Source organism: Cydia strobilella, chromosome 18 (assembly GCF_947568885.1).
Source record: "Cydia strobilella chromosome 18, ilCydStro3.1, whole genome shotgun sequence".
Lineage (NCBI taxonomy): Eukaryota > Metazoa > Arthropoda > Insecta > Lepidoptera > Tortricidae > Cydia > Cydia strobilella.
The window spans coordinates 9795880-9812253 of record NC_086058.1 but is presented as its reverse complement, the minus strand read 5'-3'; the positions used below and the strand labels follow the sequence as shown (position 1 = coordinate 9812253).

At 36.1% G+C, this 16374-nt stretch overlaps 1 protein-coding gene across 5 annotated transcripts in view; it reads right to left on the bottom strand.

Moving 5' to 3' along the window:
- LOC134749208 (high affinity cAMP-specific and IBMX-insensitive 3',5'-cyclic phosphodiesterase 8) overlaps positions 1 to 16374 on the bottom strand; it is a 159477-nt gene that overhangs the window by 15126 nt on the left and 127977 nt on the right. For all 5 annotated transcript variants that reach the window (XM_063684084.1, XM_063684083.1, XM_063684082.1 and 2 more), the window contains 5 exons: positions 5415 to 5472; positions 3488 to 3655; positions 1543 to 1742; positions 982 to 1165; positions 268 to 444 (listed from right to left, as the gene is read on the bottom strand). In XM_063684084.1, the coding sequence (XP_063540154.1) occupies positions 268 to 444; positions 982 to 1165; positions 1543 to 1742; positions 3488 to 3655; positions 5415 to 5472 (787 nt within the window). The remainder of the gene's footprint in view (positions 1 to 267; positions 445 to 981; positions 1166 to 1542; positions 1743 to 3487; positions 3656 to 5414; positions 5473 to 16374) is intronic.

Below are 16374 nucleotides of genomic sequence, written 5' to 3'. Positions count from 1 at the left end.
TGAGATTTTATAAGTCCTGCATGCCGCAATGCAGACTCGACGTCCAATTTATCGCGTTGCGCCAAAACTTTATCAACATAAAACCAGTGCAGCAAAAGATTTTATAGCTCATTTTTATGAACAACTTTTGGAGTCGAGAGATTTTCTAGATTATGCGCTTTTTATTTGAGTTGTATAAGTTTTACAAGTTTGCTTGGCTTTGAATTAGCTGGGGAATAAGGCAATAACAACTATAAGTTAGAAGTAAAATTCAAACAAGCCACTCACCGACAGCAATGCGCCAATAAGGTCAGTAGCGATGGGATCTTCGACTCGCAGTTTGGGCTCATCTTTCATTTGTGGAGAATAGAGCTCGGAGGTCCTAAGCATGTCCACGGCGCGCTCGATGCAAGCTATCGTGGATGGAGGGGCGCCGTCTGTGGCCGTGGATAGGAGGGATATCACCTGGAACGTAATGGTCGTGAATGGTAACTGGGGTCAGCTTCAAACAGCCTACCTTGTTCTACCTCGCACGATAGTCAAGGTTGTGTGATCGTCAGCTGTTGCTGACAATATGTTTATTGTCACTACTTTGAAAACAAAAAAACTCGTATCTTGTTTTGTTAATGAAAGGAAAAATTGTATAAGATGCATAATAGAGTTACTGCGTTTCAACTTTGAGTAGCAGGTGTGAGATACGAGATTTTTTCAAAGTAGAGATAATGTTATGCATTTTTATGAGATTATAAAGAACTGTGCCTTTTATCGACTGTAGCTGTTCTAAGCGTTGAGTACGCCAAATCCCATAACTTTACCCAGCTTTGTTGCAGGCGTATTTTAGTTTTAATTATAGGATATGGCAAACACTGACACATCGGATTCATGTCTAATCCAGATCGAATTCATATCCTATAATTAAAATTAGAATACGCCTGTTTTAAAATCATGTAGATGCGAGCTACGTGCATCCAGTCTTATTGGACTCACTAACATGAAGCGTACCTTAGTGATAGGAGCTTCAAGTGGTAGTCCCTGTAGTTTGGCGAGCGAAGTCCGCCGTAGCCCATCGGAGGCCACGGAGCGCACGTCCAGCGAACCGCGCCGGATGGAGTGGAGCGAGCCGCGCGCCGCACCGGCCTCGGTGGCATTGCCAGGCTCGCACACCAGAACGAGGTGAGATGTGCTCCTGTGAACAATGGCAAATGTAAAGTGGAATTCACATGGGAGCTCACGAGATTGAGACTCAGCGGAGAATCCTTACCTAATTAAAGTAAGAGTTGAGTTGAAGGCCAAATTATTAAAATTTAATGCGCCACCACTGCTGAAACTACAATTTAAAGATGGAAAATAGGGTTGTACTTTCTATGATCTGAGCAGTTGGTCGAGCGGTTGTATTGTAGTTCATCGTATACCGCTCATAGTTGGATAACTGCACCTCAAGATCGAGGTGACGCGCTGAGGCAACGTGACCGGCGTCTTCCATTCAGGCGCACCGCTTGCAGCCAATCTTATCGCCTCGACATCCGCAAAATCTCCAAGCTCGGCTCGAGTCTCCATGCTTACCTGTTCAAGGCTATAGAAGCACCCCGGCATGGCAGCAGCAGCGGATCTGGAGCGCCGCGCCGACGCAACGTGACCGGTGCCTCCCACTCGCGCGCGCCGCTAGCAGCCAGTCTCATAGCCTCGCCACCCGCCGAATCTGCGAGCCGCGCTCCGTCTTCCGCCCGCCAGCCAAGTACCCGGCACCAGGCTTTGTTTGTCACCTTACATTATAACACATTGTCAGTTATTGAGCCAAGAGCGTACACGAGAGCGCTTAATAATTCTCGCCACACTTTAAGAAGCAATGCGACCCAGAGGCTGACACAGAGCATGCGATATGCGATGAACATTAACGGTGTTGATAGTATAATTTTTTTTTGTTTCGTACCAAACCAAAACCATGTGGGTTGTGTGTAGTGTGTACCCTACGAAAACTATCTTATGTTAGTAAGTTTCTTACCTACTCTTTCTGACATGTATGTATGTTATAACGTGTTACAGATGTCGTGCATAATTATTTTTCATCGTATTTTCACGGAAACTTACGAACGTGTCTTTCTATTTGTCAGTCTCGGTACACAAAGTACTGATATTGACTGAATTAGCATGACAAATACGAACGTTTACGAGAAAATACGATGGAAAACAATTATGCACTACATCTGTACGTTTAACCCTTAAATGCATATTTTTTTCTTTTTGTCTCAAATAAATAAATAAATAAAATAAAAATGTTATTTATTTAGGTATCAACCAATGGGTTGATAATGGGTAAAATAATAATAGTTATAACTTGTACATGCTATCTATATAAAATTTAACTATTCTAAACTAAACTAAAATTTAATAAGCTATAACACTAATTAAATAGTTGCAGCGGAGGCCTTGCTCATACAGTAGCAGCCAATACCTATATGTATTACATAATTGTTTACTGATTCTGGGAAAAATAAAAAAATAAAATAAAACATCAATTTTCACAGCTAAATCAGTGTTAGAATTTACATAGGGTAAATGAAAATTTATGCAAATATACAACTATTGGTAAAAGACATATGAAAAATCATACTACCATTAGAAATTTACGCTATTTGTAATATATGTATAAAAAAGATTTTAAATATTAAATAATTGCAAACCCCAAAAAAACTGTCTAAATTACAATACTAAAAATCACCAACTTTTCCATATTTTCCGAATTGTCCCCCATTTCGTCTTAAAACAAATGTATTTTTTTAACTAATACATATACTGCGCAAATTTAATTAAAACAATGAAAAGTGTATTATTTTACGATTTAAATAAGGACCAAATCGATTTTATCTAATTATGCAATAAAACTATATGTTTTTTGTTGTGTAGGCTGCATCCATCACTATGCATTTAAGGGTTAATTAAAGAAATTAGAAAATAAATTCCTTTTTTCAATTCCTATTAAATTCAGATACATTCCGAGAAATAAGACTTCAGTGTTTTCAACTTTCAGGAACGCGATAACTTAGCAGTACCTATTCGCCTTTGTACACATTTACTGTATTCTCTCGGTGTTATGTACAGTCAAGGGCATAAATATATATACATTCCCAAAGTTTAAAAAATATATGTACGCTCTTACACGTTAGACAATAAAGTCGTGTTCAGATATTTTTGAGCCATTCGTCTGGATTGATATTTTTGCATTCGACTGTACTTGTTTTGTGCAATAAAGTGTTTAATACTACTACTACTTATTTCAGAATTATTTTTAGAATTTAATTAGAAGCTGTCTACAGTCTTATCCTATGTCTTATGAGATGAGACACCTCTGTGGTTGAACACTTATTTTAACAAGTATCTATTTGGAAAGTACGAGTATATTATTCGCCTTCTCCGCATCCCATGTAGATAGGTAGGTAGGTACTACTCCCCGTGTGGTATCTGCTACATCATGTCGAGAAAAGTGTCTCCGCCATAAGGTTTAGCTTACCAGTATCCTCTGCTGGTCGTCGGTGACGGCGACGAGGTCGCGGCAGCGGTCGGCGGCGGCGGCCAGCGCGGCGATGGCGGCGATCTGAGCGCGCGCCGCCGCCGCCGCGGCTCGCGCCTGCAGCACCTCTGCGCACCACGCCGTCGCGCCCACTGTCTCCACCATCACCTGAGATTAAGGAGGATCTTCATTTTGTATTATACCAGGGATCCGGCAGACCTCGTCGACAATGGCGAGATAACTTAAGACTCCTTTCTCTGACTAAAAGTAGCACAAAACACAAAACTAGGACGATTGTACGGACGTAGGTACATACATAAATTTTAAGAAACTCTTTGGTACGAGTCGGGGTTCGAACCTACGACCTAAGTATGAAAGTCGCATGTACCTAATACCTTCGAAACTAAAAACTAATTCAGGTCATGTCAGCGTCTAACCGCTCAATGAAAAATCATAGATATGAAGGTTAGGTCGCGTATCTATTTAACAAATAATAGTACAATTATGTACCTACAGAGGAGATAGACAAACTTCTCAACGTCGCAATTATAAAATATCCCTTGTAACAACTCCGAAATGTAGGCCAACAAGGAGAAAGGAATTTACCGAATTGTAAAGACGTTCTTTGTCCGTAATTTAGGGTAATTCCACTTGGCATAATGCCTGTAAAGTAGGCAGGTTACCAGTTTCAATTTCTTTTATCCAAAGCAAATCTGAGGCACCCGCAGTAACTTGTTTTGAATCACTCGTGCAAAGAAATAACCGTAGGTAGTTATTTAAGTACTTAATACCAGAATATAATATAGTAAGGATTTTGTATTTCTATTTAGAAGCAAGAAAACTTCAAGCTTTCAAATGAATAGCTGTACAGTCAGCAGCAGAAGTTGCTAAGCGGGCGAGGTGCTCAAAATTACTTTGACACGCTCTTATTCTCTTAACAGTAAAGTCGCGTCAAGATCATTTTGAACACCTCGCCCGCTTAGCAAGTATTGCTGCTGATTGTACAAGTACAAGTTTTTAAGAAAACAAAAATTTGCATAACATAGGTACGTAATTTCTGTTAGTTATTTCTGATTATTTATTACATTTCAAAGCAGGAATAAAAAAATATAAGTAGCCATTTTAAACGTAAATAGTTCATTCCACCTAACTTTAAAAGTTTAATTATTATACCCGTTTGTTATGGGCGGATGTACAGTCGAAGGCAAAAATATCGATCCAGACTAATGGGTCAAAAATATGTGAACGCGACTTTATTGTCTAAGGTGTAAGAGCGTACACATATTTTTGAAACTTTGGGAATGTATATACATATATTTATGCCCTTGACTGTACCTACTGAAAAATTTGAAAGCGAATAAACAATCGATAAGAATGCTATTAAGTGAAGTCAGGGTCAGTCAAATAATAAAGTGAAGTCAGGGAAAATGTTAAAGAATGAAATCCGTTATTACAAAAATATATTCGTAAGGAAATAGTCCAGAGCGCAGGCCGGCACCTATGGACAATTGGGCATAATAATTACTTTTTAAGTAAACAACAGTCACTGTAATTCTCCCGCTCTTTACACATTTTCATCCCATCGTGCTCTGCAATAGTTTTAACTGCCCCTACCAATATTCTCGAAAGAGTGAATGAAAGGAAGCGAAGTTCTTTCATTCAACTTGGAGGCTAGATGGTCCTCATGTGGCATTTCAAAGTTATTTGATTTTGGATAGTTTGATTCGTGATACTTTTACAGTTATTTTCGTTCCAATTGAAATGAAATTAGGCAAGAACATAGTAAGTAGGTGTATATAGGGGATTATATTTATTAAGTTCTCTGGTTCTAAGGTTATGGAACTTGAAGGCCCAAAAGCGATTTGATGAGGGGTCTTACTATACTGGTCAACTCGTAATGAGCTTTAAAAAATAGGTGTGTACTTACCCTATTGAAGCCCACTTCCAGATAAGGCAGAGTAGCGAAGTCATCTTTCAGGTAGGCGCTAAAACAAAAACAAACCGTAATTAATATTGTCTTCGGTTACCGCGATAGTTACTCATGAAATAAAACTATGACATCGGATTATATCGCGTATATTGAATTTATAATTAGCTATAAAGTGATTAACAACTGCCGAATAGCAGCAACAATTCATTAAATGGTTTTAGAAATATTAAGAACAATTAGGTTGATAATCTTGATCTAATTTGACGAATTAAGTCTATCGATTTACGACTGACGAGTTATCACTTGGTTCATCTTTAAAATTTTAGAGATAATGAGTTTTATGAGCAAATAAAGTACCTAACTGTAATGACAGTGTCACCATGATAGAATGATATAATTCCACCCAAAAAATAATAGGTAAGGAAATACGTAAACATTATATATATATCTTGTCAAAATATCACAGGTAGCTGTACCTACTCGTAGTTATATATTACCTACATAATTTGCCTAGGATAAAATTTTGAGAATTTTTAATTTTATTTTCCTAAGTACCGACGCACGTATGGTAAAGCTATTATTTTATTTCACGTAGCAGTAGTGCTACGTGAAATAATAGCTCTACCTACGTATCGGTAGAGAAACAGCAACACAGTATAAAAACGAAAGCATATTCTTGTATTAAACAATAGTAAATGCGGTGTCCGTGAGAGTGTTGGAGACCCGGCCGCCGGCCCGTCACTCACAAATCATAGCACCAACGTCCGACATGTAAGTAGGTCGTATAATACCTAATATAATACATGACATAGTTACACAAAAGGTCTACATGTGAACAGGTTGTTTTTGAAACTATAGATTTTTATTTTTACTCTTAGACATAGGTATATCTTCACTTCCATCTCGCTCACGCTTACGCTCAGTTAGAGTGAGAGACATACACGAACTTACTGCACCTTAACTATCTTATCCCCCCCTCAAACTATCTCCATATGAAATTTCATCTGAAGCGGTTCAGCGGTTTAAGCGTGAAGAGGTAACAGACGGACACACAGACAGACAGACATACAGACAGAGTTACAATCGCATTTAAAATATTAATATTAGTAGGGATTTTTGTGCTCCTTATGTATGAGTATATCCGATCTATAGTTATGTATATTATATAATTTCATTACTGTAGCCACATACGGCAAGGGAAGGCTGAGACAAAGCCGACAAAGGCAAGTCCAGTGTCCGGTCTGCAAGGGCTCATACAATATTGTGATGATTTGACAATGGAATCTAAGGGTTACAGATAAAATTATCACAGCCAGCCTTATTGTATTATTTAAACTATAGGTAAAAGTATTATTACGAACAACATAGTACTTGTAGAAGTCATAGTTAATACAAATTTTACTTTGCCTTAAATGTATAGGTAAATATTTAACAGGAGCACCTACATTATTTTACATATACATAGATGTCTAATTTATTGTGAGAAGTAAATGCCTCGGACTTCTGAATTCGGAAACAGGATTTATACCTAGTGAGGTCGGGATGACGTCAGTTTTGACATACGCTTTGAATCCCTTCCCATTTTAAGGTGGACGTTAGGTATGTATAATATTGCCCCTTATTTCAAGCTTGTCACAATCAAGTTTCCTGCTTCATATTGAGAACCGCAGCACAGACAAATTGTACGAAAGCCGATATACATCACCAATAGGTACGAGCATATATATGGTTTAGAATGTTCAGATGCACTTCAAATAAGATTTGGTCCCTAATGAGAGGATAAAATGTAAATAGGGTAGTAAAACGCTCTGGTAGATAGGTAGGTAGGTACATACTTTAACAGACCTTACGCTATGTGCTTAAAACCCCATGGACAAAGCGGTCGAGTAAAACCAGTAACGTTTTCCGGATATCCTATGTTTGCACACGTCGTGTCGGAGCCGTGTCGTTGAGTGCTTGTTTACTTTCCATTATCCCTGATTTAAAACTATACGCGAAAAGCTTGAATAGCTTATAATTGTGCTCTTTCTAAAGCTTTTACGACTTTTTTTACAAAACGGGTTGGATGATTATAATTAAAAGTAAATGTAAAGTGACATAGTTTTTCGTTTTATTAGTTATGCCCACATTATGCCCCTATTGAACCATGTTTCAACATGTCGTTGCTACAACAACTTAAAAATAATTAGTGTTCCGTGCAAAACTTTGTTAATTCTTTCAGTTTAATTCACATTACTTAAGTATAATGTAATGTCTAAAAAAAAAAGAGTACAATTTATACATTTTTCTTTTCAGTGTACATACAGTGTGTGTGTGTATGTACAGAATTCTTACTTTTGTTACGCACCGTGTTTGTGTTTTGCTTTTATGACGGTGTAAACTTTTTGTTTACGCAAAATGTTGTAAAGGAGCATAATTTTCAGCGGTTACTAAACCCTTGGCAAAAGTTTTAATACCCGAAGGAAAATTATAGTTTTGTTTACCTACCTGTCTAGGCATATGGTATGCTTAGTTAAAAGTTGTAGGAATATTTTGAATCACGTAAATAAATAAGCATTCTTGGTATGTACAAAAGGGCCTATTTTAGATTTAAGCTAGTTATTAATTTAGCTTAGTAGTACCACTGTATATATCTTTTATGTAAATAAATATTTGATTCTCAAATATAACTAATAAATAAAAACGAGTTTTTGATTCCCAATACATGTACCAGCACTAAAATATTTGTAACCAATGCCTAGCCACGAGACTATAGGTAGAAGACGTAGACACATTTAGAAATATAAATATCTTTTATTTGCAAGAATCGAACATCACATCTCGTCGAGGGTGTAGGCACGCAAACTTTACTTATAATCTAGCATTTAACATTATAAAATTACCTATGTACATACTTACAATTACAAACAATATGGTACAATTGCCGACATAAAATAGAAATAAATTCAATGTCCAGAAATAATTAACGAATGTCAAATGGTTTTATTACAAGTTAAAATAAATGAATTACAAGATCAATACGTGCAAAATTTATATAAAAGCGTAAATTCACATATTACAGTTTTACATTTAGAACTTCAATAAAATGCTTGTTCAGCGTACCTACCAAACAAAATAGAAGAGGTTTATTTGGAGCTTGTTCCTTTGTGTTTTCGAGGTCCATATTTATTGACATATGAAAAAATATGCTTTGTTATGAGTTTTTCCTATGTGCTTTTTAGGTTAGTGATTTGTATAGCAAATTCATGATATTAGGTATTACGAAAGAAATATTATGCATTTAAAAGAAAAAGTATATTAACAATACGTAGGCCTTTATATAGTATTGCAGTTATTGCACACGGCTTTAACGCAGAAAACTTTTATAGGCTATTCACTATATTCACACTGTTTGATCTCGATATGATTCAAGAGACCGTCAGCCTAGATTGTAGAAAGGAAAAAACGGGCTGGAATTTTTGTATTATTTATTTATTTAGAACAAGGATGAGATGTAATGTAATTGCCAAGGAGATGATGCCGTATGAGATACGTGTTGCGAAGACAAGAAATTTATTACAATTGGTTATATAACCCAAAGTAGCTGTTACTGTGGTGCACAATTATATGTATAGTATTTTATGTGACTGCTGCATAATGAAAGGCATTAAAATACGAGTGTGGGTTTATGCAACGAATGACATGAGTTTCATAAAAGGATCACACGAGTATTTTAATGTCTAATTATGTACAGTTACGAGTACATACAATGCTTTATCTACATCAATATCATAAGCTGCAACAAAACAAAGTAATTTCATACAAACTAATTAAATGTCAAATGGCGGTAATGCAAACTTTATCGCGCATATCACGCATCCGCTGTTTTTTTTTTAATTTATTCAAACTAGAGTCGGGGGCCGACTGCCATATCGTTCGATATCAAGTAACATGCGAAATTTGTCGAAATTGTTTGCAACTGACACTTCATTTCGAATAAAACGTCATCTCGACTGTTATTAGAATAGACCCCAATTCAAATTTCTTTGTTTCTCAGAGATGTTCTAAATTGGAATGTAATTAAGGTATCGGTTATCGATAAAGTAAAGTTAAAATTACGATGCATCCACAGATACGGGTTTGTTAATATAAGCCGTTTGCTTATCGGTTCTGAATACTTATATTATAGGGACGTTATGATATGGATGTAGATAAAATTTATTAAAGAGCTGAAATAAATGAAACACGGGAGGTTTTGTTTTCATAAATAAATGGTACCTATTGTTTGTACAGTCGAGTTCATAAATATGTATACATTTCTTCGACGCAACAATTTAACAATTTGATACTAGGTATTTTTGGAGCTTGAAAATAAATAACATGTTTTGAAACGTTACAAGCTAATACCATTTTGCTAATGAATGTAGTTAACGTGAAACTTTCGTAAAGTTTAAAACTGCATTAGCCGAGAGTGGCATCTGGCATTAAATGTGTCTGTCTTAAATTATCGGAGTCTTGCAGACGGATTAAAGGGGTAGGAACGAACGCGAACGGGCTCAAGATACCTACTACATATATTGATAGAAGTGAACAACCTTTGTGCTGAGTTTCAAAGGGGGTCCAGGGTTGGAATTGCTTAGTTTTCATTTTAAAGTTTCGAAAAGTTAACAATTTTCAGGTCCCTATATTATATAGTCCTCCTCTGTTTTTAATTAGGAACATGAAACGCTCTTATATGACTTGCAAGGTACCGAGGAAATTGCGATGCGTAGAACGGAATGGCGCGCATTTGTTCAGCCGGCCGGCAATGTGAATACTGTGTATGGCGAAACGAAAGCTTATTAAGTTCTCTATCTGATTATCAGTATTTAAACCCATGACCCTACTTTCTGTTTAAGTCGCAGTCGAGTAAAATGTTGATATTGGGGTATAACGTGTACAAATGTATAGACAAAATTGGAATTCATATTCCTACAAGTTTCCTATTAAGAGTATATCCCCTGAAAGGGTATAAATAAGCGCTAAATCTGGATTCAGCTATTATTTTTCTATAACAAGATGTATTTTTTCCGCAAAGATATCTAGGACTTTTTTGTGTAAAATTTAATACGCTTTAATGTTGCCTTACACCATATTGTCATAGAGAACGTATATTTAGAGTAAAACGCAAATTTCTCCAGGATGGTACAGATTTTCCAAGATGGCTGCGACTCCTCGAGGTCCCCAAATGTCAAATAGTGTGGACATGAAAAAGAGACCTTTAATTAACATACATAGCAAATTTCATATCTTTGGAAGGATTTCGAGGTTAAACCTAATCCGATTGTACTATATATATATTACTATAATAAGTAATAGGGTGTTCATTATTTTTATTTTTAACAATTAACAACGCGCATACAACAAACATAAAGAGTTTCTTTTGAACTATTGATACTATCCTAAAACACCCTATAAACAATCAGGCCATTCCTGTAACAGGAACACTTGCAGACTTCCATCTGAAATTCCCATACACTTTACTACAATGTAATGTAATAATTATATTTTAGGTACAATTATAATTATAATTATAGTCCCTACTAATATTGTCTGTCTGTTACCGTTTCACGTTTAAACCGCTGAATCGATTAAAATGAAATTTGGTACGGAGATAATTTGAGGCCCGGGGTAGGACATAATGTGAATGTGCCTACCTAATTCTGTCTGTCTGTTACCTCTTCACGCTTAAATCGCTGAACATATTTAGATGAAATTTAGTATAGAGGTATTTTGAGGCCAGGGAAAGGGCATAGGATAGTTTATATCGATCGATATGATCGTATCGTATCGTATCGTATCGTATATCAATCATCATCATCATTCCACGCAAACGAAGTTGCGGGCAGAAGCTGGTATTACGTAAGTGTTTTAAATGTGGCAGCCCTACCATTTTCAGCCGGTCGCTGGACCCTTTATAGCCAGTAAAAGGGATTGCTTCATTAAATTTGGGAGTCCCGATGAGGCAGAGGATATTGCATCGTATTTTTTCGTAAGGCTACTTGGAGTTTATCACTGTACTTACTAAAGTAGGTACCGTCAACCTGGGTGAATAGCTGAATAGGGATGGCTGGGGTGAATAGGGACAAAACTTACATTTTGTATGGGAGGTACCCCAAAAAATTTTTTTTTATAGTTGTTATTTTACAGTTCTGTCGCAATTCATGATTTATGTATCCATGCCAAACTGTAGCTTTCTAGCACTAACGATCACGGAACAAAGCCTCGGACAGACGGACAGACAGACATGGCGAAACTATAAGGGTTTCTACTTTCTAGGTGACTACGAAACCCTAAAAATTTCGTCCGTTCAAAAGTTAAGGACTTTTAGAAGACACTATGTTAAGAGGTAGAAATAACTTAGAAATCTTTATATCGTGAGGGAATATTGCGGGAATAACTTGAAGCCCGGGGAAGGACATAGGATAGCTTTTATCAATCATCATCATCATTTCACGCAGACAAAGTCGCGGGCAGAAGCTACTAAGTATATGTGACGTTTTACGGGTAATAGTACCGTAAGGTGGTTGGCGTTTACGTCGCGTAACACTGCATTAGTATTAGAGCGTTGTTAAGTAGCATAGGCGTAAAGCGTCAAGCGTAAGGAACCTTTTATTGTGGAGCGTCACAACGTAGAGGTAAATATTTGAGTTACCAAGAAAACTAGAGAAATTTCCCATGAAAGAAACCTTGCCAGAATTCCACTCTAAAGTTAGACTATCTGTGACCGTTAAAGCGTTTGCAAAATTTTATTCTGTGGAAATTTTCAGTTTACTGCTGAGTAACGTTGATGAGTCCGCTAGTTCTAGTTGGTGCAACTGCCCTTAGATATGATTCCATTAAACATTATGAAAGGGTTCTCATGTTTATGGGATAATTTTATTCTCGGTCACCCGCTACATAAACAAGTAAGTACCCATGTTTATAGCTCGACTTTTGTTTTTATGATTTGTGCATATAAACAAAGATAGATATAACTCCGTAATAGATGGATACAGTCTAAGGAAAAAACGTGCCTCGAAAATCAAGAAAATTTGATTCTCGTTCAGAAGGCGCTACTAGTTTTGGCCTACAGTCGTATAGATGGCGTTGACGGTTTCGTTTGTTATTAACAATTTTAACGCATATCAGTGAAAGAACATGGGTCAAAATCATAAAAATAATTAATGCAAATAAAAAAAAAATCATTTATCTATATTTAAATACATCCTATCGTATTTTTATAAATCTTCATTTTTAGTTTTAAAGTGTGTCGACAGATGGCAGTGAATTTACTGGGGTTACAAAACTTACTATGACAGTACCGCTCTAGTATAAGTTACTCTATGATATAAATAAAGTCATCGATAACTATATGAACGCTTATATCGTCATATATATGGATACCCGACGGCCCGACATCGTCGTCGGTCGTTGAAATAGGAGGTAGGTTCATTTTGTTCACTTTTGGAATACAAATTATAGGAGTTGTTTGCCTGAAAACTGTAAACTCATTTAATATTATAGAATATGTTTTAATTGCACGTCAAGTTTCGTCACAAAATAAACTTATATAACCAACATACAACCAAATTAACCGCTGAAGGGCGTAATGTAAATGCGAATTAGTAGGTTGCTTCATAAATTGTAAAAAATTCAATTTTTTTTTATATGGTCGTAAAAGTCGGTTTGGACGCCTCCGCTGACTTACGATTTAATATACAGATATTAAATGTCCTAATGCAATAGCTAGCCGAGCACAAGAGTGGAGAAAACCGCATACTTGTTATCTAACGGTCTTAATGCCACGTTACACTGGTTTTCCCGAGAACTTGTTCTTTTTACACCTTGTTCTCTATACCTCTCTCAAAAAGTTCAATTTCTGCCTGAAGGCAGTGGTCACCGTCTGCGTTCTAGCGCATCACGGCCATCCCCCCTCACAAATCTCGTGGATACAACAAGTCCCTTTTTTTTTAAATTTAATTTATTTATCTCAATGTACATCACAACAATTTTCTTATAATTATATTTCTCGCCAAACTGCGATTGCAGTTTGTTGGCGAGATAGCGTTCATTTTTACATTTTAAGCATTTATGCACTTAAAAAACTAAACTTAAACTTAAACTAAACTTAAACTTAGATACTATCCAAAAGCGAACATGCATGGCGATAGTTTATGCTTACTATTAAAAAAAAAAAAGATATATTATTTTATCTTTTTGTTTAATTGTCACTACACCTTTTAAACTATTTTAACAACTAATTAACCCTGTCGCAGTGCGTTCAGCGAAGCTGTGGAATGAGCTGCCTGTTTCGCTCAGACGGGCGTAATCGGTTGCGTCGCTCAAGGAGAAGCTATGGTTATCTGACTTATTATTTTACCTATATTTCTATTGTATAGTTGCTTTATATTTTTCTACTTCTTTCAAATAGTAATAGTAATATCGTTTATTGCAAACCATGGTACAATACAATAGATGTTACGAAGGAAAAATATCACATGGCTCCCTGGTAGGGTATGGCAAAGTGTATTTTTCCCATTCTTTTTTGTGTAATATATGTTCATCCTATACATTTTATATGTATTTAATTATTTATATCTTTTGTCTTTCTGGTACCTCGTTGTACATTTTGCTGCATTTGTCACCCTCTTTTCACTCTCCCCTCTCATCTACTCAAAGGTTAACTGGAAGAGATCCCTCAAAGGGATGAGTTCGCGGTTTCATTCCCGCTTTAGATAGCCAATGTGAAAACACGGCGAGGAAATTGCTCCCCAGGGTCTAGCCAAGCGGGGCCACTCTCCTTCTCAGCTGAAAAAATGGTTTCTATTGACAATTGAATCGAACGTGCTCCATTGAATATGGTCACAGTATTCAGGTGTAGATTGCTGCAGAATTTTAACATTGCAGCAGCAATTTTGTGCATGAAATGAAAGCAATTTTAACTTAAAAGACCGTGAAAGTTTTAAATAAATGAATAGAAAAGGTAGAAAATACACTGGCGAGACATGAAAACAGGTTCCAAGAGCTTGAAAACTCGTTTTCATTGCGCTTAAGAGGAAAGGGGACGGAAGTTTCTCCATACAAACGTAAACTCCATACAAAACTCTCTGGATATTGACATTATGGAAAATATGTTTACATAATTGGATGTATATTAATCATAGCTATGCCTCTACGTTTGACTTTTTTCGATTTTTTGATTATGGTAAAAATTAGGAGCGAAAACAGATCTCATACAAATTTTTAAATGCTCCTAACTCTTATAATAATTCAAAATTCGAAAAAACCAAATGTAGGGGCATAACTTTGGTTGATATACTTGATATACAACAAATTGTGTCAAAATATTTTTAATAATATTAATATCCAGAGAGGAAAACGAGAACTACGTTTGTATGAAAAGGCGATTTCGCTTACGTCTTAAAATTATAAATACCTATTTTATTTACTCGCCTCTACATTCATTATTTCTCCATTAGAGTTAGGAATGTGTAATTTTATAGACTACAAAATGGGAAGCAATATTGGACTTAGTCTTATCATAAGATAAGGATACTATTGCATTCCAATATGATTGTGATTTTTTTATGCATACAATATTTATTGGAGTGAATCTGATAAGATTCACTGATAACAGATTTATTTCGTATTTTATCTTTTAGTATTTAAGTACATACTATGAGTATTCAAACTTTTGTATTAGTGCAGATTTAGAAATCTTTGTGAAGCTTTAAGTGAAACTTTCTTTTTAAATAATAATATTATAATGTTGTGCACCTGTATGAACGGTTTATTTGTTTGACAAGTAAAGCCATAAGGGTTCATCCACATATTACGTCACAGCAACAGGGGGGGGGGGGGTCATGCCAAGTGTGACAGTACGTATTAGACCTATCTTTTGAGGGGGGAGGGAATCGAAATTTTGTGTGACGTAATTATTGGACGACCCCTAAATTACCACTGTCTAAATATTTAACACAGGCTGTTTAATCAAATGGCTCTTCAATTAATATTACAATGTTTATCGAATATTTCACCGGGTTTCAAAGATTGTATGTCGTAATATATTTCGCTAGCACAATACTTTTACTATCAATTGAAAAAATTGCGCTGGTGGCCTAGCCTAGTTCAATACGGATAGGTCGCGGGTTCAAACCCCGACTCGTACCAATGAGTTTTTCGGAATATATGTTTTATCAAGTGATAATTCATACATAAAGCGACTGGTTTTAACCAGTCGCTTTTCGGTGAAGGAAAACATCGTGACCAAACCGGACTTATGCCAATAAGGTCTAGTTTCCCCTCTAGGTTGGAAGGTCAGATGGCAGTCGCTTTCGTAAAAACTAGTGCCTACGCCAAGTCATGGGATTGGTTGCCAAGCGGACCCAAACCCAAGGCTCCCATGAACTGTGGACAAAAAATGCCGGGATAACGCGAGGATGATGATACTTTTACTTAATTTCCCTAAAATTTATTTTGAAAATTATCACATCGTTTTTGTTTGTGTATTTTTTTTCCAGTGGTGGAAACAAGAACTGTAAAATAATAAAGGAGCTAAGGCGTTATTTGTGATAATTATTTTCGGTTCGATTTCAATCTAGAAAACTCTATTTAACAAATCATTTAGTATGGTCACGTCACTATAGTTGACGTTCTTAACTTCGATTTACAACTAGGGATACATTTTTCGAATTATTTTAAGTAGTTACCCTACTATACATATATGTTCCTACAGTGTGTAAATCCAATACATATTTAAACATATTTATTTGTGCATATTTAAACGGTGGTTAGCATAGGACCTAAGAAGTATATTGAGATAAACGTAGAAATACAATGAAAATATTAACCATACAAAATAATTCAGCCCGCAATGTAATGCAACACACAAGTTACGAGATATGAGCTTTTTAAGGTAACTGACAGCTTGTTGGCAGTTACTGTAAAAAGCTCGTAT